The sequence below is a fragment of the Seriola lalandi genome, unplaced genomic scaffold (assembly GCF_002814215.2).
Source record: "Seriola lalandi dorsalis isolate HSWRI2012SDOR001 ecotype SW California unplaced genomic scaffold, Sedor1 jcf7180002054722, whole genome shotgun sequence".
NCBI classification, from domain to species: Eukaryota; Metazoa; Chordata; class Actinopteri; order Carangiformes; family Carangidae; genus Seriola; species Seriola lalandi.
Window position 1 is genome coordinate 764,559 of NW_019525275.1, and position 22,838 is coordinate 787,396.

At 41.7% G+C, this 22,838-nt stretch overlaps 3 protein-coding genes across 3 annotated transcripts; 1 reads left to right on the forward strand and 2 right to left on the reverse strand.

Annotated features, from left to right (window-relative positions):
* Positions 1-790: 790 nt before the first annotated feature.
* Positions 791-4,194, forward strand: LOC111668210 (uncharacterized). Its single transcript, XM_023424199.2, has 6 exons — positions 791-1,027; positions 1,823-1,903; positions 2,026-2,135; positions 2,219-2,290; positions 2,595-2,717; positions 3,008-4,194. Exons 1-6 carry the CDS (start codon positions 961-963, stop codon positions 3,092-3,094), a joined length of 540 nt encoding a protein of 179 aa, XP_023279967.1. The 5' UTR covers positions 791-960; the 3' UTR covers positions 3,095-4,194.
* A 1,009-nt stretch (positions 4,195-5,203) lies between these two features.
* On the reverse strand, positions 5,204-19,041 carry appl1 (adaptor protein, phosphotyrosine interaction, PH domain and leucine zipper containing 1). The gene is made up of 22 exons (XM_023424198.2): positions 18,873-19,041; positions 17,291-17,389; positions 17,078-17,137; positions 16,304-16,375; positions 15,992-16,079; positions 15,710-15,751; positions 14,773-14,831; positions 13,883-14,029; positions 13,606-13,688; positions 13,233-13,394; positions 12,507-12,695; positions 12,340-12,382; positions 12,193-12,249; positions 11,546-11,637; positions 11,221-11,400; positions 10,960-11,012; positions 10,283-10,457; positions 9,773-9,809; positions 9,486-9,626; positions 9,329-9,379; positions 9,107-9,196; positions 5,204-8,622 (listed from the first exon to the last, which is right to left on the reverse strand). The coding sequence occupies exons 1-22, from the start codon at positions 18,924-18,926 to the stop codon at positions 8,470-8,472; spliced, it is 2,127 nt and encodes a 708-aa protein (XP_023279966.1). The 5' UTR covers positions 18,927-19,041; the 3' UTR covers positions 5,204-8,469.
* Positions 19,042-19,640: 599 nt separating this feature from the next.
* LOC111668222 (kelch-like protein 10) lies at positions 19,641-22,820 on the reverse strand. Its single transcript, XM_023424220.2, has 5 exons — positions 22,466-22,820; positions 21,836-22,325; positions 20,967-21,578; positions 20,578-20,727; positions 19,641-20,003 (listed from the first exon to the last, which is right to left on the reverse strand). The coding sequence occupies exons 1-5, from the start codon at positions 22,669-22,671 to the stop codon at positions 19,659-19,661; spliced, it is 1,803 nt and encodes a 600-aa protein (XP_023279988.2). The 5' UTR covers positions 22,672-22,820; the 3' UTR covers positions 19,641-19,658.
* Between the last annotated feature and the right edge of the window lie 18 nt (positions 22,821-22,838).

Consider the following 22,838-nt stretch of genomic DNA (forward strand, 5'->3'; position numbering starts at 1 on the left):
TGTCATGTAATCATGTAACAAGAAAATAAATGTATTAAAACCTGTCGATCGTGCTTCATTGTTTGACAGAGCCACAGCGATGCTCACACCTATCTTTAAATCATGTCAAAAATATTGTATTGTTTTTCATTCAGTTCCTCAACTTATTGCAAGATGTCAACATGACATGGGAACTCACCTGAGAGCCTGCAGCTCACCTGACTGCTGCTGAGAGGATTTTCAGAATAAAATAATGCCTGACAAAAGTAAACAACTCCGCTTTACATATGCATGTACAACGTTTTCATTGGCGTAAGACGTAGGCCTATAAAGCAGCTTCCAATCAAAGTACTCAAGTAAAGTACAAGTACCTCAAAATTGTACTTAGTTGTATGCAAACATTTAGACACCCCTGGGAAAATACTTCTTTTTCAAAAATTGGTTGATTTTTGTAAAGTGAAAAGAAGTAAATACAATCCATGTAGCAAACAGACATAAACATTTTTCTTTCTGCAAATATATCTGACATATTTTATAGGTCCAAATTATTGCATAGAACTGTAAGTACTACTACTACTACTACTGATTGGTTTTCTGTATTTTCAACAGTTTTTACAACATTAAGAAAAATAAAGTATATTGTCAGTCTTATCCTTAAATTGTGCTCACGTTAATAAAGTGAATTTACATTTTAAAAAACAAAAAAACAAACTGCGAGCCCTTATTTTGAAGTCTCTGTGAGCGGATGTAGTGAATTCAAGTGTGCGGTGTTGACACCGTTTGCGCGTTTGTTGCCACCGTGTACCGAGCTGACAGCGGCTCGTGTGACACCATGGATAACACACACACACACACACATAACACACACACACTACCGCTACTGCTGCTCTATAAAACCCCAGACACTCACACACACACACCGACACACAAACACACAGCGAGCTCTTTAGTGCGGAGGAGAAACTTTCTACCTGAACCATCATGGGCGTCATCATCTCACGAATCTTCTCCAGGTTCACCTCGAAGACACCCGTCCGGATTTTAATGGGTGAGATCTGATTTCAGCAGTAACGTTGTTAACAGCTTATCTGCGTTTTTTTAAAGATATTATAAAGTCTTAATTTTTATTTAATGAAGTGTTTCAGAAATTAAATGTAAAGTCTTAAACTGGTCATGAAAGATTTTTTGTCTGTGAGTTTAGCAAAAACGGTATGGAAACTGGTTAATCCATTCATTTGGCTTCATATAGAGGTCGTGTTTATTGATTAGTTAATTAATTATATTACTAGGGATTATTTTTATATACAGCTGGAAAAATACAATATAAATTTCCATAAAATCATGAACCTGGTGAATAATTCTGGGCCTTATACCTTCAGTGTGATCATGAAAGAGGTGTTAAATTACATTTCTATGTGGTATTAAAAATGTCTTTAATCTAAGTTAGTGAATACTTTAGAAACCCTGGTTAACCAGTGGAAATTAATAACTTTATTATGGTAACATTTTATCATTAGTGTTGTTAAAAGTAGTGATAGTTGAGGCACTACTGTGATAACAGTATGAATAGTCTTTTCTTTGTTTATTTGTGTTGTTATTTATCTTTTTGTGTCGTCTGAAAACTGTTGTGTAAATAAAGTTATCTGTAGCAACATGACAGTAGTATTAATCTATTACTCTTACTTTGACTTGTGATATTTTACAAAAAAAAGACATTTTAAGACGTCACCTCAGGTTCTGAGAAGCTGTGATGGGCTATAGATGGATCTATATATCACCGTTGTCTGTTTTGTGTGTGTGTGTGTGTGTGTGTGTGTGTGTGTGTGTGTGTGTGTTACTGCAGTGGGTCTGGATGGAGCAGGTAAAACCACACTGCTGTACAAACTGAAGCTGGCCGAGGTCGTCACCACCATCCCAACCATTGGTCAGTCTGTCTGATGTCTTTATATTAAAGCACATATGTAATATATAAATAACACAAATTCATAATTCATAAAATAAACTGTGTGTGTGTGTGTGTGTGTGTGTGTGTGTGTGCGCGTGCAGGTTTTAATGTGGAGACAGTGGAGTATAATAACATCAGTTTCACAGTTTGGGATGTTGGTGGTCAGACTGTCATCAGGCCTCTGTGGAGACATTACTACACTAACACACAGGTAACACTTCTACTCGGCTGTTACATAGTTAGGACAGAAACAGGACATGTGCAGTGATGTGTGTCTGTCTCTGTCTTCTTCAGGGTTTGATATTTGTGGTCGACAGCAACGACCCCGAGAGGATTAAAGAGGCTGGAGACGAGCTGCACAGGATGGTAACAGGCTTTTCTCTGAAGTGTTTCCACACTCCTTTATTCATCAACTAATACACACACACACACATACACACACACACACACACACACACACACACAACATCAGCTTTAGTCTTGCAGTACAAAAGATAGAAACTTATTGTGAAAGTCATTAAAATCATTCAGAGTCAGTTCAGGTTCATATTCTCCTTCCAGACACCCCGCCAAATTAAATTAAATCAAATTAGAGGAGGACATTTCTGACTCGTTTCTTATGCTCCAAACTTTCCTGTTTCCTCACCACGTTTATGTTTGTGCGTTGCAGTTGGAGGAGGACGAGCTGAGAGGCGTGGCCGTTCTGGTTTTCGCTAACAAGCAGGATTTGCCCAGAGCCATGTCTGTCATTGATGTCACCACGGCCCTGGGCCTATCAGCGATCTCACAGCCGGTGAGTGACAGATCCACCTGTTTTCTTCTCATGTGTTGTCATCTTAAATACACTGAAAGTAACTCGTTCTCTTCAACTGAAGTCGTAAACACGCACTGACACAACGACAGCACAGATTGATCAGAACTTCAACTGTTCACTCACCTACAGCGACCTCTGCTGGCAGAGAGACGCAGCAGCAGGGTTTACAACAAACTAAACTACAGTTTAAGTTTAACTACAGAGTTTAAGAGACCATATGATTATTTTAATGGTTTTGAATGGTTTTGTCCTTCTGTGTGTCTGTGCAGTGGTATGTCCAGTCGTCCTGTGCCGTCAGTGGTACAGGTCTGGTCGAGGGTCTGGACTGGCTCTCCCACCGGATCCTGAAGCAGTAGGAGCTGAAGTGAAGCTCTGGATTGTTCCTTTTCCTGCTGAGTCTTCAAAGACAAAAGGCTTTCTTCTGTGAACTGAGCCGAGACTGTGAATCCAGCAGAGACACAACAAAATGATCCCACATACGTTAAATCCAGCTTTCCGCAAAGACATTTTAGCGCTGCGTTCAAAAGCACGTAGGAAAACCCTGTAGATCCCAGCTCTTCCAGAAAACACACTACAGATTGTACCATGTTCATGGCACATTAAAAGAATCATAAAGATGGGGTGAAATGTCAGAGCAACAATCTGAGACTAGGGAATTACATTTATTAACTTAAAATGAACCTGCAGCAGGTCATTTTAGCTTTCAGTTTTCAAAAACAGATCAATTTTATCACCTCAAACAGAGCTTCAGGCTTTGAGTTGTTGTCCCTGCCATCAGAAAGTCGAGAAGAGTCGATGATAAGGAGCTAAGGAGATAAGGAGCCACTGACGATGTCAAAACTGTTTATACTTCCAACAGGTCGAAGACAGATGTAATGTTTTAGACCCGTGCTTTCAAACCTTTTGAGCTTCTTATGGCTCAAAATAAAGTGACGTCTACTCGTGTGAGGTCATGACCTTAATGTGGACATGAGAGAAGGATTTTCCGTCTGTTTCATTCGAAAAAATAGAGAAAAATCAGATCTATCACATTATTTTGTGTCACACAGGTTTCTGGTCATCCCATAAATATTTGTTTTTGACAGGCAGGTGGGTCATTTTTATGGGAAACACATCTGAACTGCACTGATTATTTTCATCTTTTCATCTGTTGAGGGATTGTAAGCATTAACATAAAATGAATCTGTCATTAATGATGTTAGGCTTGAAATAAACTTAATGACTTCTTTTATAAGTCAATTATATGTTTCCTGTAACAGTTTCTTCGTCACATGAAGAAACACATGATTAAAACTGCCCTGCTGGTTTTGTTGCGTAAATTTAAAGACTCTTTTTTTTACGTGTTGCTATTTGAATAATCAGCTGAGATTCTTTTCTGTCGCTTCACATGTACAGTAAGTCAATATTATTTATTGATCATGTTCATATTTTTCTTATATTAAAGTTTTTAAGGTGGCCAGTTTGTGTGTTTGTTTGTTTTTAAATACATGGATTGTGACATAGTTAAAGTAAGTTGTAAAAAATAGAAATTAGAATATAAATCATTATATTGAGTCGGGACTGTGAGGGGGACAGATTAAAGTCCATCTTCATTATGTGTGATCAGTGAAGGGTGGTGTAGAGTGTGAGCCGCTCTAAAAACCACGACATTACAACATCCTCCAAACGTTAACACACATTCATAAGTAAACTGAACCCGCAGAGCAGCAGCTCGAGTTCCCCATGACCAGTCGTTGACCTCTGACCCCCGCACACTGTTCATGTTGATGCCTGTAAGAGTGTCGGACACTTTATTTAACACTCTATAATTACGTCTTAGAAATGATGGTGTTATAGATCTTTCTATTGATTTAGATTACATTTTTCTATCATGTATTTTTTGGGGAAGGTAAAAAACAGTTTTCAGTTTTCAGAGACAGAAACTCCACAAAGAGTTTTCTAGTCTTCTTTCTTTAATGATACTCAATGGCATAAAGCTTGGAAAATATTTTATAAACAAAATATATATAAATAACGAGAAAGTGTCGTGTAAAATACAACATAGAATTATATTGTAAAATGATCTTAAAAATCTGAATTTATCCTTTTCCATGTTTTGTTTCATTTTGAGGACGATATGATACTTGGAAGATATATTCACAAAGAAAATGGCAAAATTCAAAGTGTAAATTTTATGTTTTGTATAAAAAAATTTACGTAACCACAGAAATGTTGATAGGAAAAAGAATAATTGAGAATTTATATATTTCAATTAAATATTGATTTTTTTATATCTAAATTTGTCAGACTAATGTTAATAATGAACTTTCATACACAAATATAACAATAAACTGTGCAAACATGAACATAAACACAAAAATCCACTTAGTTCTGTTCTTGATTTACACCTGTAAAACTCCCTGCAGCTCTTGTAGCTGAAGGAGGTTCGTTTGATCCGGAAACATCAGCAGACTGACTCAGGCGGGTGGAGTTAGTGCTTTATTTATCACTGAAAAGCCTTTTTTTATTAATCATGACACTGGAACATCAATCACTGAAACGTATTTACAGTTCAACATCGTCGATCCTGTCGTTAAAGTGCAGCTCCATCGACTCGAGTCCGTCACCTGGTTACAGCAAGAAAACATCCTCCCAAAAAAAAAAAAAAAACAACCAAAAAATAAATTTTTTATTAGTAACAGTTGATTTAGAGACGTCTTCACCCCGTTAACTTCCCCACAGGCGACTGAAGAGGTTTTGTCTGTTGTGCATGCAATGTCTATGATCCTGAAACTGAAGCTTATTCACTTCATTTTCCTACAGATAATCAATCACTCTGAATAAACGCTGATTAATGAATCAAACCTGTGAGAAGCATTAAAAGGCCTCTAGCATTGTTTCAGATTAACATGTGTTAAAGCACGGATCAATACTGTGATGTCAGGAGAGACACACAGGCTCGGCTGGTTATTTGGCAGAGCAGATGGAGGACTGCATGTCGGCATGGTTCCTACGGTTTTATATATTTAGATGCCAAAAATGTGACATTTCTTCACAGTTTACTGAATGAATAAAATGTATCAGCTCACCAGAGAAAACCAAAAGTTGACACCAAAATCTTTACTTCTTTCCAATCTCAGCTTCCTTTTATCAAACTGTCGTCAGAAGCAGCAAAAGTGAGGAGACCGATTGATCAGGTTTGTGCTTTAGTTGACAGATCTCCAACTTTTCCCAACGTCAGACCAACGTTTCTCAATAGGCAAACGGACAAAGACAAGAGCGAAGCATCGTTGGCTCACCTTCGTGGCCTAAAATCTAACTGGTGAACGGTAAATGTTTCTCATTAAGGAGCGTTACTTTCATGCAATTATTCATTTTGTAAGAGGCAGCAGTTGCAGAGAAACTCTTCAAATTACATCAATTCAAAATACAACTTTCTTTTTCACAACCTCTGGGTCTGTTTGGCTTCAGTCATGACAACATGCTAAAAACACACTGCGTACAAAGTGCATGAAAAGCAGAGGATGCTGGACTGACGACGGCTGATGATTCAGAAAAAGAACAAAGTTCATATTGGCACTGAAGCCGTTCAGTTGTTAGGGCACAGGGTATTTTCACTGTAGCTAAATCAGAGTTGACCTTTGACCTCGGGGGGGGGGGGGGCAAATGTTTCATTCACAGCGACTATGATGACAGGTAAGTCACATCTCAAACTCAAAAAACCTGTCACACTGTTGCCCAACCTGCATTCACGTTACAGGCTGTTGATCAGTGAAGTTCAGTCAGGATAACTTCAGCAGGTAACGTGAGTTTAACCTGACATGTTGTCACCACAGTGAGTCCAGCTGTGAGTGATCTTTCTGTTTCAGTCTTCAATGCCACGTATGTCTTTGAATAAAGTCGCAGCAAGAGTTTCTGTGTTTCCACATCACACACAGTCAGTAAGTCTAACGCCTGCTGACATCTGGGCTACATTTGGTTGAAAAGTTAGTTTTGTTTTAGACAACTAAGTTACAATTCAGTCTTACTTGTAACTGTAATATATTCAGTGGGATTAAAAAGTCTGAGACCACCTTCTCAGACCGTCTGGCCCCACTGTTGGCTTGTTGCAGCTCCTAATTATTATTTTAAATGTCTTATGCATCATTTTCCTACATTTCAGCGTGAAGTATTTGGTATTTTTGAAAGCTTTGGGATCTTCACTAGAATTTAAAATTGAGTGTAGTAGTATTTAAACCACAGTTACACTGAATGTGATGTGAAGATGCCCTTGACAGAAAAACATCAGAATATGACCAATGTTTACCTCACGTGCATTTCAATTATGACTCAAGTCTGTCAGGAGCAAAAGCTGAAGCAGTTTTATTTTTAGCCACGACCACGATTCCTGACCTTAATTAAGTTCTTGTGCCTAAATTTAACGAACCTTTAACCAGAGGTGGCAGGTCATTTTGTACCAGTGATTTTTAACTGTTTATCAAGGCACTGAAAAAGGAATATCTGAGTCTATCTGGACGACAACGACGAACAACACGTTTTGGCATTTAGTTTGAAGCAGCAACCAAATGTCACGTCCAACCCAGTGAAGCGTAATTTGAATTTAGACGTCTCGAGAGTCTTTTGACCAAATCTACGTTGACTCGCTGACGGTTTAGATTTCTGGATCTGTTCCTCTTCACCGTCCACGCTGCCGCTGCACCTTTCACCATTCGTTTATTGACATATCGATCACATGACTGATCAATGTACTGTATTTAAAGAAACTGGAATAAAGGTCGGTGTAGTGGAGAAGAGTCCAGCGACCTGTTTTAATTTTGATGCACTGGCTCTGTCTTGTTGACCTGAATAAAGTGGTCATAATGTCACTGTGACGTAAGGCTGCAATTATTATTATTATTATTATTATTATTATTATTATTATTATTAATCAATCTGCGGATTATTTTTTAGATTAATTGTTTGTCAATTAAAACATCTGAAAATTACAAACCAAAAAATACCGACTCAAGACTGGGCGTTATTCTTCATCCTGTGGTGAAATGAACGAAAACTAGTGACCGTCTGAAGGAAGATGAGTAAAAAGGTCAGCCGATGAACACATCACAACAGGAAGTACTCTTCAAAATAAGACTCCCTGCTCGCTCTGTCTCCTTTTTCTTCTTCTTCTGTTGTTTTAGAGCATCGTATGTCTCGTGTTTTACCAACAACACTGACAGAGAAAACAGCTGAGGTTCCTCAGTGCCAGAGTGAGACACTGACACCGTCCAAATCTGCACTCTGTGTTCCCTCAGGCTCCTTCAGATCCTGGTTCATTATTCCTCACGCTGTTCTGCTTTATATCCTCTGTCGTTATTCTTAGCTCTTTTTTTTTTTTCTTTATAAAATAAACATGTAAAACAGAAACTTACAGGTTAATCTATATTTTTTTGTCCTTTTCTGGATAGCGGAGCCGGTATAAAAAGCAGCGTTTTTACACACAGAATAAAACACCAGTCCGTGGCGAGATGTTTCCTCGCCACTCCTCCTCCTCCTCTTGCAGTGTGGGTGCATTTAGTTTATCCTCCGTTTTCAGAGTGACAGGCTCCACCACAAACTTCAAACAGAGTCCAGCAGAGAGGGAGCGCATGTTTTTCAGTCCCAGGCAGCCCGGGTGGGCAGGTGGTGTTCCCCCTCCTCTGATTCCTGAGCTGCTGCTTCAACAGTACCAGCTAGGACCAGCCTGGGAGGTAAAACATGCATCCTCTGCGTGTCGTTAGGCTTCAGACTCGCCCCTCTTCTTCCCTTCCTCCCCAGCGTCGCTGTCCTCTGATTGGCTGTTGCTTAGCACTAGGAACTGTCCGTCAGGGGCAGGCGGGTTGGCAGGGCGACTAGAGGCGGCGATCAAACGGCTCTGCTCCTCCAGATCCTGAAAAGACAAGACTGAGTCATGCTTCAAAATAAAGGAGGTTATGTTACCGAGCCGTGTACTGCAATCATTGTCAGTGACCTGGAGCTCAGTCATTCAGCAGTCTCTCGTCATGTTAGCATTCAGTAAAGACTTTACTGCTCGTCACGATCGTGAACCTCAGGCAGGCCGATTTCTCTGTCTCCGATTTCTCAGTTTCTCCCGTCTTCGTTTCAGCCAGAAAAACAAGATTTTAGACGAGGAGAAATGTAGGAAACATCCTCCCATAGCACTGTCATTACGGAACTTTATAAAAATTATTTTCCCTTATAATATTTGGCACCAGAGATCGTGTTGGTTTAATGAAAGCGGTCCAGGCTTCTGGCAGGTTACTACAGGTCAGCACCCTGTCCAACCGTGCACAGGTATTTTTCTAAAGCTTTTTCTGTGTTTTAGCCTCTTTTAAGGTTTAGGTCACTTTTCAGAGTTAAAGGTTAAAGGTCACCTTCTCTATCTGTCTCTGCTTGCTGAGTTCCTCCTGCTGCTTCTCTTTGGCCTTGTCCTGCTCCTTCCTCTTCTCCACCGCCTTACGGTCCTGCACGAGAAAAACATCAACAACACAACAACATAATTAACATCCACAACATCTGGAGGAACCATTACCATCCCCAAACTGTGGGGGAGTTCGCTTTAGCTTCAGCATAATGGAGTTTTAAATGAGTCTCACCATCTCAGAGTGGAAGGCTATCTGCTTGGCCAGACCGATACTGTCACAGATCTGCAACACATGAAGGAGACAGACAGGTCAGACAGACAGAGACAGACAGAGACAGAACAGAGTAGAGACAGAGACAGAGACAGAGAGACAAACAGATGAACAGGACCTTTTCTCCATCGTTGTTGGACTCGAAAATGTAGCAGACGGCTCGGCTGTCTCCCCGCCCACTTGCTGACTGCAAAACGAAGCCAAACAGCCTCTTGTTGTCCTGATGGGACGAACACTGAACCACACTGGACAGAGGGAACTGCAGCAGGAGGAAGGGAGAGAAAGAAGGAGGAGGACAGAGAAGGCTTAAATTTAGGAAGATGGGGACTGGAACCAATTATAAATCCTTAAAAACATGTCTGAAACCAAAACAAGGATCTAGTCTATTGAGACAGATCATCTTACCCTGAGTCGTGTGACCTGTGTCTGAGGATCAATAAGCCTGAAAAGAAAAGTTCACATGTTAAACTCAAAGACTTTTTCGAACTGATAACACGTTATCAGTTCGAATCACTGTTATGAACTTTTTTATGTGTAAGGAAAAATTTAATTTTTCTAATCTGCAGCTTGTCATTAAATAAACCATTTGATTTTTATGGCTCCATGACCTTTCCTGGAGCGCCACCCTCAGGACAAACTTTTAACTCCACCCTGCTCAGGTTCTAAGAAGAACTTAACGTTCCTTTTCTTGTTATGTTCACGATCAGTGCATGTGCGTCCTTGTGCGTGAAACAAACAAAATGGGGACCTACTCAAAATAAAAAACTGCTCCACAGAGCGACAAGAGGTCAAAAACTGTTCTGTCCAACACATTCATGTTGTAGTTGTAATGAACACTGCCGTCTCTAGGGGGCGCTACTGCGACTGAGACACTCACACACACACACACACACACACACACACACACACACATACTTGAGGCAGTCGCAGGTGACCAGCAGGTGTGACTCGGTCATCCTGAAGATGTTGTGGATGGCTCTGGCGGCCAGGATCTGTCTCATGGTCTCAGAGATGACGTCTGCTGACTCGGCGCTCCTCACCTCCATGGAGCCCAGGAAGCGAACGATGAAGAGCTGGTGGAGGATCGAGTCTGGACAACACGGACACAGGAAACAAACACAGGGATATCTCAATTTGATTAAAATTGGTCTGAAATGTATTATTGTAATTATTATTATTAATGTTGTTAAATTATAGTAAACTACAAGAGTCAAGATTAGAAACATCTTTACAATATATAATACAAATAAAATAGTTTTTTTTCTAATTCTTTGCCAAACATTACAATATAAAATATAAGATAAGAGTAAAATATTAGTCAACAAACAACAAAGAGCTGGTGATGATGCAGTCTGAAGAACAGGAAGGATTATACGGTAGTTTTAGTGTTTGTTTTATACACTCAAGGCAAAGCAACAAGGGGCAGCAATGAAATCACAATGGTGTGGTGCACCAGAATGAGGAGAGGACGACGCTGCACTCAAACACATTTTCATTGAACAAAACGGTGACAAATTGGAGGTAGATGCATCAACAGACACCATGCAGATGTAGTTTTCATTTTAATAATGAAATGTTGAGACAGACAGTACCTTCACTGTCTTCTGTAGTGGTGTCTCCCGTCTCTCCAAATGGATTACTCCTTCTGTATGACACACACACACACACACACACACACACAGTGGTTAGGCGTTGGGGTACGTGCTTCAGTTGCTCTAAAGATCTATTTTTGTATTGATCCCCTTTTTTGAAGTGATTCTACCTTGTGGAACTACCCTTTAACGCCTCATTGAAGCATATATCTCTAACACACACACACACACACACACACACACACACACACACACACACACCTGCCGGACTGTGCTGCCGTCTTGCTCTGTCCTGAGTTTTCCTCGCTGACGGGGGAAATGATGTCAAACTGGATTGGTGTTTCCGGGGCAACCAGCGCGTCCAATGAGAGCACAGAAAGCGCAGGCGATGGCTCGGACCCCACGGAGCTAATACTGCTCGCTCTGCCCGCACGCCCTTTACTGAAATGAGAGAAATATTGTATAAATGGAGGTCTGACTCGTCAAGTTGAGAAATCTGATTGGCCACCAGGGGTCCATCTCCATTACATCTGGCAGCTGATTGGTTATGACGTTGTCGATAACCCCTCGTCAGTGTCAGTACTACCTGCCGGGTCTCATGCTCTCGTGTCTCTGCTGGAAGGACGGTGATGGCGTCACAGCTTCGATAGCTGATTGGTTCACTCTGGCCGCAAGCTCCTGTCAATAGGAAGGAAGTACTGTCAGTGTCAACCAATGGGAAAACAGCTTTCTAATAAAAGCATACAATGCCAAAGACCACTTTTAAAAAGCTGTTATCCATATGTTTTCCTTTTGTCTTCCTGTTTACACTGTGACTGGACATGTGTTTTCTCATGTTGCTACTTGTAACCACCTTGTGCCTTTTTGCAAATATCTGACCACTGATCACAATATGACAGACAGTGCTACCGACTGCCACAGCTGGAAGAAAGTAAGAGACTGTCTCTCATCGTACAGGTGCTAATACGATCAGTTCACCTGCACAGCGTCGTCACCAGCTTGTCATGTCATTATAATAGTTATGATGTGGTAGCGTCAGGCTGTATGACCTCCACACTAATGTTTTAACAACTGGGGGAAACAGACTGACGTTCCAACTCAAATCAAATCAGAGATATGGGTGTGTGACTCATGGATCTGAAACCAGGATAAACTACACCTAAAAGTATCTGCCAAAGTTTCCTCTTTGATCTGTGACAAGAAAGTTAATGAGGGAAGAAGAAGGACACGCACCTCTGCGTTCTCGCTCAGGTAGATCCTCTTGGAGATGTTGTTTATGGTGGAGATCCACTGGTGGATAAACAAACAGCAGGAAGATGGTGTGAGAAAACAACAGAACAGCTGACAGGCAAGGTCACATGACAAAAAAAAGCAATTTACCTCCTCGCAGTCCTTCCTGCTCTCCGCCTGCAGCGTCACCACTCTGACGGAGCACAAAACGAGAGAAGGTGGCATTAACCCTGAAAGTGTCAGACTGGCGAGAACATCTGAGAAGAGTTACAGTGTCGTCATGAGAGAAGAAAGTAAAGTAACGGGGGCTCTCTCACTTCTTGCCGTCGAAGGATGTGACCTGGAAGCAGAAGCGGCGGTCGTCACTGTCGACCGCCATGACGGAGCAGTTGTCGAGGTCTGTGACCAGCCCGCCGGCCACCTCGCCGCGGCCCTGCTGCATCAGGTTACCGCCCTGCGTGAAGAAGTACTGACGCTCCCAGGAGGTCGACACCAGACCCGTCTTACTGAGAGACAGACAGAGGGGCTACTTTTACAGACCAAACCTCACAATTAAAGTTTTATATTCGTTAAAGGAGAATTATGTTTTGTTTTGTTTTTACAACTGTACTTTAATAGCTCAGAAATGTGACTTGTCAAGAAACATGATCAGCCAGATGATCAGACACGTTGGAGACAAACAAACAGTTTATCTAGACGATCTAAATCACTTTATTTGGAGGTCAAACTGAAACAGACCACACCTGAGATGTTGTGATAATCCCTCACTGCACAGGAAAACTGAATGAACACAACTACAGGAAGTAAGGAGGGTCAAACTGAATCTGTGATAGATGTTTACAACAGACGGTTTAGGTATTCATTTTACTGTCTTGCCTTCATGTTCTCTTCCAAACAAGTAACTGCTAAAATGATGGAAAAAACCAATAAGACTTAAAGTGGAATAAACCTTTACAGCTCCTGTGTGCATGAAGCTCAAAGTGTCTTTAATGTGAACAATAAATAAAAATATTAAAATGTGTGTGTGTGTGTTTGTGTCTTACTTGCGGATGTACAGGTATCCCTGTTTCCTGGTCAGGTTGCGACAGACAGGTGAGTGGGCGGGGTCAGGGTCACACGGTGCATACAGCGAGTCACATGATATCTCCATCTGCTGGATGGTCTGCTGCATCTGCCCCACCTCCTCCTCCATCTCCCGACGGACACTAAACACACACACAGACACTAGATTCACATTTGCTGCTTCATATTACTCTCATGTTTCCATCCATCTGCAGCTTCTTCAACACCACCTGCACTTTAAAACTTAGTTATATTCAAAAAAACACTGCATTTAGGACTTTGAATGTAGAATAGTAAAAAGGAGAAAACATCTGAGTCACTTTGGGAGGAAGGGGGCGGGTGTAAGGTCCTTACTTCTGGACGCTGGTTCCTATGGTTCCCAGGAAGTCCTCCCACTGCTGGGTAAGATTTTCTGACCCCAGCTTAAAGAAACTGATCTGCACAGAGCGAACACAGATATAAAGATACAGACACATCAGCAGGTTCCACTTCAACATCACAGCAGTCTCATGTTTCTCTCTGTTAACAGTGACATCTAGTTCTTGTTGCTGTCACAGTGATGCACATGAAAGCTCACTGCTATGTGTGTGTGTGTGTGTGTGTGTGTGTGTGTGTGTGTGTGTGTGTGTACCTGGGCCTGCATGTAGCCCAGCAGTGGCTCCAGCAGAGCTGTTTTCTTCTTGTACTGTAGCGTGTTAAGTGAGCAGAAGTAGTGCATCATGGTCTGGTGCTGTTTCTTGCGAGAGGTGTAGACGTCCTCCACTGCCTCCGCCCGCAGCTGCAACACACAACACTCTGCTCAGTATTACAATTCAAGGTTATATCTTCTAGTCAAAGATATTATATTATTATATATAGATATTATTACTGATAATCGTATTGTGATATGTTCATATTGGCATATAACTGGTTTGAGAAGCTTGAACCTTGTAGGAGAGCTTTAAAAACACTCCTCTGCTGCAGCTGCATCCCCACACAACAACCACTTCACTGACGTATGACAAAAAATACAACCGAGCAATGGTTCCACTCTGACGAGATGGGACAACTCAAAGGGTTACTCCTAATGAAGAATTTCTAAGAAATCAACTGAAATGGCTGCCTGGAGGGAAATCAATCTGATCGATCTAAAAACTGTGCATTAAACAATAAAAATATACAATTAGACGTTAATGGGTTAAAACGCTCAAAACCAGACTGGACAATGCAGAAGTTACGTCCATATCTTTCTAATTATTTCTGCAGAAAGTGCCTAATGTAATTTGTTTCAAATTATAGAAAAAACGGAGACCGTGCTCAATTGCTACATTTCAGATTATTGTAATACAAGTAACTGCTAATAACAAGAGCCTCACTGTGCACAGCAGGTCAGCTGAACAAGAAGACGTGAGATTTGTGTACAAGCAACTGAATGGATGCTTCATCAAGAAAGCATTACCTCAGAGTTTAGCATCAAACTGTGGTATTAAAGCACTGAATAATAAACCTGATGAGGAGCGTTGCTGTCACTAATGTGGTTACCTTGTCGTTGTCCCTCTTCTTGGACAGGCGGCTGTATCGATTAATGGCTGTGTCATGATCTGCACACAGACAGTCAAACAGGCAGGTGAGATGGTTCAGGTGAAGAAACATATTTTCTTTTTTAGCAGTAACAAGTTAGAGAGGAAGACAAAGCAGTAATGAGTACAACAATATTCTGCCTGTAACCCTTAAAAACAAGGGGAAATCTTCATTTAAGTTCAGATAAACCTCAGTAACAAAGCGATTCTGACTGAACGTGGAAGCAGTTTGAAGCCACGAGAGTCAGACTGACAAAAAGATTAAATGTGACTCTACATTGTGACGTGTCGAGCGAACTGTGACTGAGAGATAGTGGCTAAAAATTCTCATATCATCTTCATTCAAATTAGGACAGACAAAACTCCATACTCATGGATTAACAGTAATGAAAATATGTTCAAGACAAATGTTAATCAATGAACTGCTTTAAGTAAATTATTACATAAAAATTCCAAACATTTGAGAACCAATGTGAGATTTTGCAGATCTTTTCCCAGATTACTACAAACTAAACAGCTTTTAAAAATAGGAAATGCAGCGATATTCAGCCTCCAAAGTCCTTAACTGCCTGAATCTAGTCAAAAAAATTCTGTCCTCTGGTTTTTATGGAAAAAAAACTCTACCAGACATACAAGCAGATGTCAGGCGGACATATTAGAATATGCACACCAAAGCTTCAAGCAAAGCTGAGATGGATATTCAGACAGGTCATAATTGTAGTAGAAAAACATAACACTAGCCAGCATCTGTTAGCAACAGTAGCTAACGGACAGGGGGCACAGAATCGTTCAATTAGAAGATGCTAAGGAACTTGTGATGAACATTTATTCCAAAGAAAGAAACTGATAAACTGATATAGAAAATGAATTGCAGGCCCAAACCAGCGGTGCAAACTTACCATCACTGGCTATCTGGAAGACTTCCTTCAGAGTGAGGATCTCTGGAGAGAAACAAAAAGAACTGCAAGTTAGAATGCAAGGGATATTTTTACCTTTCCTGTTTATGTGAGCACCACATACTGGTACAAGTGTACTTTTTGTCTGGAAATCCCTGCAGCCAGGTTCCAAAATCTATTGGAAAATCTTGTTGAATCACATGTTCAACTATCACATTTGACGGTTAGCTGTCCACGTAGCCCTTGTCCATGTAGTTCTTTTTTTGTTTGTGTGCGGTTTCCTACCCTTCAGCTCTCTTTCTTTAAACTGAGTGATGGGAAACATCATGGCGTCTGCAAGTTGGGTGGACAAGACAGCATGACAGGAACTCAACTAGAAAGACAGAGAGAGAGAGAGAGAGAGAGAGAAACCAGTGGAACCACCACAGTTTAAAGATGAACACAGCGTCTTATTCTCCATCTCACAGATATTCACAGTAAATCGAATCTGATGTCATATCATATCAGATAAAAACTTCTTGTGCAGCACATCCAGAAGGATAAAACAAACTTGTCAGACGAAATATCGAGCTCTGGTGTGTTTGTGTTCTCTCTCACCTCATCAATGACTTTTGCAAACTGCTGCAGAGTGGAGCTCATCACCTCATCATCGCCACCCAGAGGAAAACGCTAAAGACAACAGAAGCAACGACATGGAGGAATGGATTAGAGCGATTCCCGAGAGGAAACTGCATCAAACGTACAGCATATGAATCTGTCAGTTCCTGGGAGCAAAACACCTCATCATCAAAAAATAAATGTTAGTTAAATGTTGACCTGTAGTTGTCTCTAATGGAAAGGTCAGGGGTCATGACATATTTACAAAAATGTCAAGAGGTCTTGTTTTGGACTAAAGTGTTTGGACAGGCAGATGGGACCAAATGCTCCTAGCTGCTAGCTGTAAAAATCAACAGTGTAAAACATAACCAGAACTGTAGATAAGACATAAGTGTGTGAAGTAAGCGTCAAAGCCAGTGGCTAGTATTATAAGGCTAATGGCTAGCGTTAAAAGGCTAGTGTTTAGCATTTTAACATTTGTGGCTTCTGTTTCAGGGATGGTGCTAGTGTGATATGTCTGCTAGCTAATGTTATAAAGCCAGTGGCTACTTTATAAGGTTTTGGCTAATTATAAGACTGATAGGTGGTGTGATAAGGTTCATGGCTAGTATTAGAAATTTGGGGCTGGTGTTATAAAACTGTGGTTAATGGCCTCTGGCTAGGGACGTGAGGCTAACGGCTAGGGTCATAAGCCTGATGGATAGTGTTGAAAGGCCAGTGTAAGGCTCATGTCTAGTGTGTCTTCGGGGTGGTGGCTGGTATGAAGTGGCCCACCTGTTTGTCGTACTCTTTCAGCAGCCTGGAGGTCAGGTGTGTTGCAGCACTGAGCTCATTCTGAAAAATCAAAACAAAACAGCAGAAACAGCACTGAGCAGCTGGAGACACATTATTTAATGAGCAGCCACGTATTAATGTTACTGTATGTTCTGGCCTGCACCTGCAACGCCAGTGGCAGTATAACTGTCAATCATGTGTGTGAGTGTGTACCTGTGCATCATAAATCCTATGCATGGCCTGATAGAGCTGTGTACAGTAGTTGGAGATGGCTGCAGTGTCCTCCTCAAACACTCCCAGCAGAGAGCGGGTCTGTATAGAAAACACACAATAGAAGTGGTGAATAACAGTGTTAGTTATGGCCCCAAATGATCCCTTGTGTGGCTGCCAAAAACCAAACCCATGTCTATCTATGTAAATCCACACCTGCGATCTGTCCCTACAGTACAGTACTGTTATCAAGGTGTGTCCCAACAGCATTTTTTAGCCTTTAGCCAGCCAGCAAGCTCATCTGTCATTGTCTATCTCAACTAATGTCATTGTGAGAGATAAAAATAAATAGTTGTACGTAAAAGTCACAAAAAAAATTGCATCCAACTGTACGACTGAATTTTTGACATGTGTCTACCAATTTATAAATGGTCAAGCGGCACCAGGATTTATAATAATTACATATGCTTTACACTACTGCAGCTTGTATCACAAAGACAAATTAGTGTAGGTAACTCACATTCTTTTAGTCTGGTTAAATTGTATATATTTTACCATGCTGGAAATCACATTTTGAAGCTGCCATGATCAACTTTCCCTCAATGTTTCCTCAAATTACTCCTGTCAGTCTCACAGTTCTGATGATGTTACATGTAGTTTCAAAGTACGGCTGTTTTACTTGAGTGGTCACAGCTAGATAAGAAAACTTAGAATTAACTAAGCTTGTTAACCTTTTTCATCCAGATTCACCAACATAAAATCCTCACATATGACACACTGAAAGGGAATGTTTGACCCTTTTGCTTGAAAAATAGCCAAAAAAATTCAATCACTTAAAATTAAAATTATTTCTGATAAATCTTCTGGCAATCTTCTAATCTAATACTTGACAAATCATTACCCGTATAATACAAGTCCCTGAAGTGCCTGATAAAACTCATGGCACATTAACTGAACTAAAACATCCAAACATCCTACAGTATATTTACAGACTGAACCTGTCAGGTGTATCACACTCTGGCCACACCCTGATCAGTGATGTCACAGCAGGTGTTCTGTCATGGATTTGCTGCACTAATTGTGGTGTGTCTCAAGTCATCTGGATCAGTGCATCACCAGCAGCTGCAGTTGCAGCAGCAGCAGCAGCAGCAGCAGCAGCAGCTTCTTGCGGCTCTGTGTGACATACTAACAATAACAGACAGCAGCAGGGTGACACTGCTGTTTGGCCAAGGAATAAACAGTTATCACTGGAAAGAGTGGAAACACTTTAGCTTAAAGGCTAAGGAAGTAGCTAAATACACATTTAACGAGCTCATTTCAGTGCAAACCAACACTGAATGATGTTTGACATTTCGACTTCGTATCCTGACTGACACCTCCTCCAGCTGAGGTCATTTTAACGCCGATGCACAGCTGGCGTTTCCCATTTAATCTGTCCGGTTGACAGCTTTGGTTAGCCGGGCCGTTAGCGGCATCTCTTCGCTGGTTGTTGGCAAACACTGAGCCTACAAAGACAGTTAGCCTAGCCGGATAAGTAGCTAACGTTAGCAAGCTAGCTGAAGCCTCCAGTGAAGAGATATGTTACCTGCGGACTGTCCTCCAGCGTCTCCTCTATCGGCAGCTTCTCTATCCCGGGCATGTCTGCAGCTGGCGCGTTGGAAATCGGTGCCAATCAACGGACAAAACGCACAACAAAATCGGTCCGACAACTCCCACTCAAGATTTCTTGACTACACGAATTCACAACACCCCAAAACAGATCCACCCAGTAGCGGGTGTCCCGCCCCCCAAGTGGATTTTGATTGGATAGAAAATAACTTCCATGAATTCGATTGGTTTCTTGTTTAAAGGGGAAAAGGCGCCATTTTGGATCTTACCGGGATCGCCCTTTCACTATTTTCGTGTGCAATTCAGAGCCATAATGGCGGCCAGTCTGCTGCGTTTGCAGGTGAGAAAAACGGTATTTTTAGCCTGTATTTGTTGATTTTAGTGATGCCATCAACTCCTGTTACAGGGAGTTTTGCGAGTTGTAAGCTATCATATGTTCTGTATGTATTTTCTGTACGTTATTTTTAACCATTTTAAATGGTTAAATGGTCAATTGAATGTGCAAGGATAATTAATTTAGGAGTACAATACCAAATAGATTCTTTGATCTAGAGCAGTGACCTGTTATCAATCACGCTGACATAAACAGGTATATATAGTATATGTAATACATAACAAACATGAAAATATATTTATATATTTATAATGTATAATGGAATAATTATGGAACAATAACAACACCCTTCTTTAAAAACACAAATAAAATAATTTCATTTATTTAAAAATGACATTTAATGTCAATCATGATGCCACGGATGACATGTCAGGACTGGGCTTCCTCCACATTGGTGGGTGTCAGGGGACCACGAGGGAACAATTTCTCTACCACACTGGGGAGTCCATGCAGCACACAGCAGCTCAGGCCATTGCGGTACCTCTCAATGTTAGAGTCACTGTACCACATACAGGTGTCCGCATTGTAGCGCTCCACAGTTGACAGAGTGGAGCTTTTGTGTCCTCCGACCACAAAGAGCTGGTCGTTCACCACCTCGATGCCAAAGTAGCTGCGGTTGGTGTTCATGGACGGCATGGGTCTCCACCTGTTGGTTTGGGGGTTGTAGGCCTCAACACTGCGCATGTGGTAGCTCCCACTACAGGTGCCGCCAACCTGTGAGAGAAAGGAGTCCAGTGTTTCAGTAGAGTAAGGAAAACCATATTGAGACTGGAAGAAAATCCTGAGGAAGTCATTTTAATTTTGGCTCCTTTTCTGATAAAACAACATAGAGAGCCTAATAGTCCAAATATTGTCATCATCCAATTTTACACAACCCTACTCTGTCTGAGGACTAACTGATCCACAAAAAAAGCATGGTCTTCAGACAGGTAAGAGACAGGAGCAATGGGTTAAGTTTCCCATGTCTCATGAATTAAGTGTGTAGACCTATTTTCCAGTTAGTAGCAGAGTTTGCTAACTTGCTACCTGGCAGGTGTAAAGCTAGCAAACTAGAATGCTACCTGCTAGCTCGCCTGTCACAGTAGGTTGTGATCAAACCTCCAGCAGTACTTATTACATGAAGACACGCAAATATTCTTGCAGTGCCACTTCCTGGTCTGACGGGAGCTTTATCCTTTAAAAGGCTTTCCAGTTTTACATTTGTTATCACAGTCACTAATCGCCATCTTACAAGTCATTTGAATACAATAAACCAAATTTTTGAGCAACATATTGATACTAAACTCACTGCATAGATATTGTCTCTGAAGGCAGCGACCCCAAGGCCACTTCGGCAGGTCCTCATGGGTGCAATCAGTGTCCAAAGGTTGGTGTCTGGGTTGTAGCATTCAGCCGTGGACAGGCTGCAATGCCCATTGAAACCCCCGCAAATGTACACCTACAAACAGATTTAGGACAGCTACATTTATGATCACTGGCTCCTGATTGGTTAGGGCAAAATCAACAAAATTACCATCATCTTCAACATGAAGAAATTGGCTCACATGAACATGATGCCAGGCTGAATAATAAGGTGAAAAGAACATGTCTGTTTAGTCTTATTATCAGGCTAGTTTGGTGGTTAAAGTCACCCTCCTCTCGGACATTACTTGTTTCAGTCATCTCTGTTTCACCCACCTTGCCATTTAGAGTTGTAGCACTGGCCCCACACCTCTTTTGACACATGGGTGCTGTGATGGTCCACTGGTTAGTCTCGGGCTTGTAGCACTCAACAGTGTTATAGTAAGTATGTCCACTGAAGCCTCCCATGGCATAAATGCAGCCACTCTGCACAACAACGCTGACATAGCAGCGGCAGTAGTTCATGGATGCCACCTGGTGCAACGTGCAGGTGACAAAGTCAAACCTTTGCACTGTATTCAAGTAAGAGTCACGGTGGCAGCCACCAATTAAGTACACAAAGCTGTTGAGAACAGCAGCACCGTGGTGAGAACGAGAAATCTCAACCCTCACAGTGACCCAGCTGTTAGTTCGGGCATCATATGCCTCAAGGTTGGTCATGGTACAGTTGAAATCATTGCCTCCGGTGGCCAATAAAATGTCAGGAGGCAGGCGTGGGCGAGTCAATAGGTTTCTGTAGTCAGATTTTGAGGGTTTATTGGCCCTGAAGAGAAAACATGCTGTGACTGCCTCATCGATGATGGGTACACATTCGATGCTGCTTGTTACCGCAGCGTTGACCATCACAACGTTCTGGAGGTAGGCAAGGGTCATCAAGCCCAGTCGCACCTAAAGAGATGTAAGAGGACAGCAGTTAGAAATAGTCTCTGATATCAGTGGTTGGACTGGAAGTAGGAATTAATTGTGAGCCTGGCTCTGTCCAATAACCTTCTCTTCTGAGAGAATTAAGCTTTTAATTTCACAGCCACAAGAGTTTGCTCATCAGAAAAAAGCAGCAGATCAATTGGGCAGTTTCTGTAAAAATTCAACCCAGTGCATGCTATATGAAGATGACAACAGTTACAGCTGATTTATTGTTTAGTTACCTTGGGTAGCAGCACAGAGATGAGGCTTTGTCTTTGTTCAGGCAGGTGGTTAATCCAGCGGAGGACAGTCTCAAACACAGTGTTTTCTTCTTTCACATTGAGATGATCATTTTCGATGATAGCAACCAGCTCCTGCACAGAGAGCTCCAGGAGTTCCTGTGAGACACAAACTATCTCCTCAAAGTGGCGCAGGATGTAGAGGAAGACCTTGTGCTTCAGCTCTGGGCAGTTGTAGAAGTTCACCAGCCTCCAGATGCCGATGCAGTTCCTCTGGCACAGCTGGTCCTCCAGGAAGAAGCAGCAGGCCTGAACAATCCCCGGGACCAGCAACTGGTCTGCAGCTGCCAAAACCTCCACCACATTGTCCTCTGTCACGGGAACAGAGTGGGTGTAGGCATAATCGACGATGAGCTGCATCATCTCAGGTGACACCCCAGGGATGGTGTACATCTGCTTCCTTGAGGTTGTCCAGGCGCCGGTGAAAAGAGTGCTGTGGGATCAGGATTTATCAGTGTCATCAAAGTCAAATACATGCAGCAAAGTCTTAACATCTGACCTGTTGTTCATATGCAGATAACTGATGAAGGCTTTGAAATAACAGTCTTTGCTCCACTGACATAATCTACTCACCAGAAGTAGCGGCTGCAGCTACAGAGGATGATCTTGTGGGCGCTGAACTCAGTGTCATCCACCTTGATCACCACATCACATAGTTTTTCCTCCAGGCGAAATTCAGTTAAGACTGCAGACGCCTTGTCACTCATGCGTTTTTCCATTTCATTTCTCTGAGAATTCAGGCGGAAGGCGGCAACAGAAGCTCGCTCTTGCTCGCTCATTTTTGATGTCAGTATTTTCTCACTGTGCTGTGTGGAGGCTGTAGATAAGTTCAGATGCTTGTTCTTCTGCAGACAGTAGTGAAGTGTCAGGATTCTGAACTTGTTGTGACCTTGAGATCAGAATCTAGAGTGTTTCATTATGACATCACAGAATCTGAAGCCGTTAC

What these genes read in the sequence shown, in the direction of transcription:
- LOC111668222 (XM_023424220.2), bottom strand. Translation starts at nt 22,671, where the DNA reads ATGAGCGAGCAAGAGCGAGCTTCTGTTGCCGCCTTCCGCCTGAATTCT. An exon ending in AGCTGCAGCCGCTACTTCTG is followed by an intron (nt 22,326 to 22,465) that starts GTGAGTAGATTA and finishes CTGATCCCACAG; the next exon opens with CACTCTTTTCACCGGCGCCT. An exon ending in TCAGAGACAATATCTATGCA is followed by an intron (nt 20,004 to 20,577) that starts GTGAGTTTAGTA and finishes TTTCTCTCACAG; the next exon opens with GTTGGCGGCACCTGTAGTGG.
- LOC111668210 (XM_023424199.2), top strand. Translation starts at nt 961, where the DNA reads ATGGGCGTCATCATCTCACGAATCTTCTCCAGGTTCACCTCGAAGACA. An exon ending in ACCCGTCCGGATTTTAATGG is followed by an intron (nt 1,028 to 1,822) that starts GTGAGATCTGAT and finishes GTGTTACTGCAG; the next exon opens with TGGGTCTGGATGGAGCAGGT. An exon ending in TATCAGCGATCTCACAGCCG is followed by an intron (nt 2,718 to 3,007) that starts GTGAGTGACAGA and finishes GTGTCTGTGCAG; the next exon opens with TGGTATGTCCAGTCGTCCTG.
- appl1 (XM_023424198.2), bottom strand. Translation starts at nt 18,926, where the DNA reads ATGCCCGGGATAGAGAAGCTGCCGATAGAGGAGACGCTGGAGGACAGT. An exon ending in ATAGGATTTATGATGCACAG is followed by an intron (nt 17,138 to 17,290) that starts GTACACACTCAC and finishes TTGATTTTTCAG; the next exon opens with AATGAGCTCAGTGCTGCAAC. An exon ending in CTTCCAGATAGCCAGTGATG is followed by an intron (nt 14,832 to 15,709) that starts GTAAGTTTGCAC and finishes GTCTGTGTGCAG; the next exon opens with ATCATGACACAGCCATTAAT.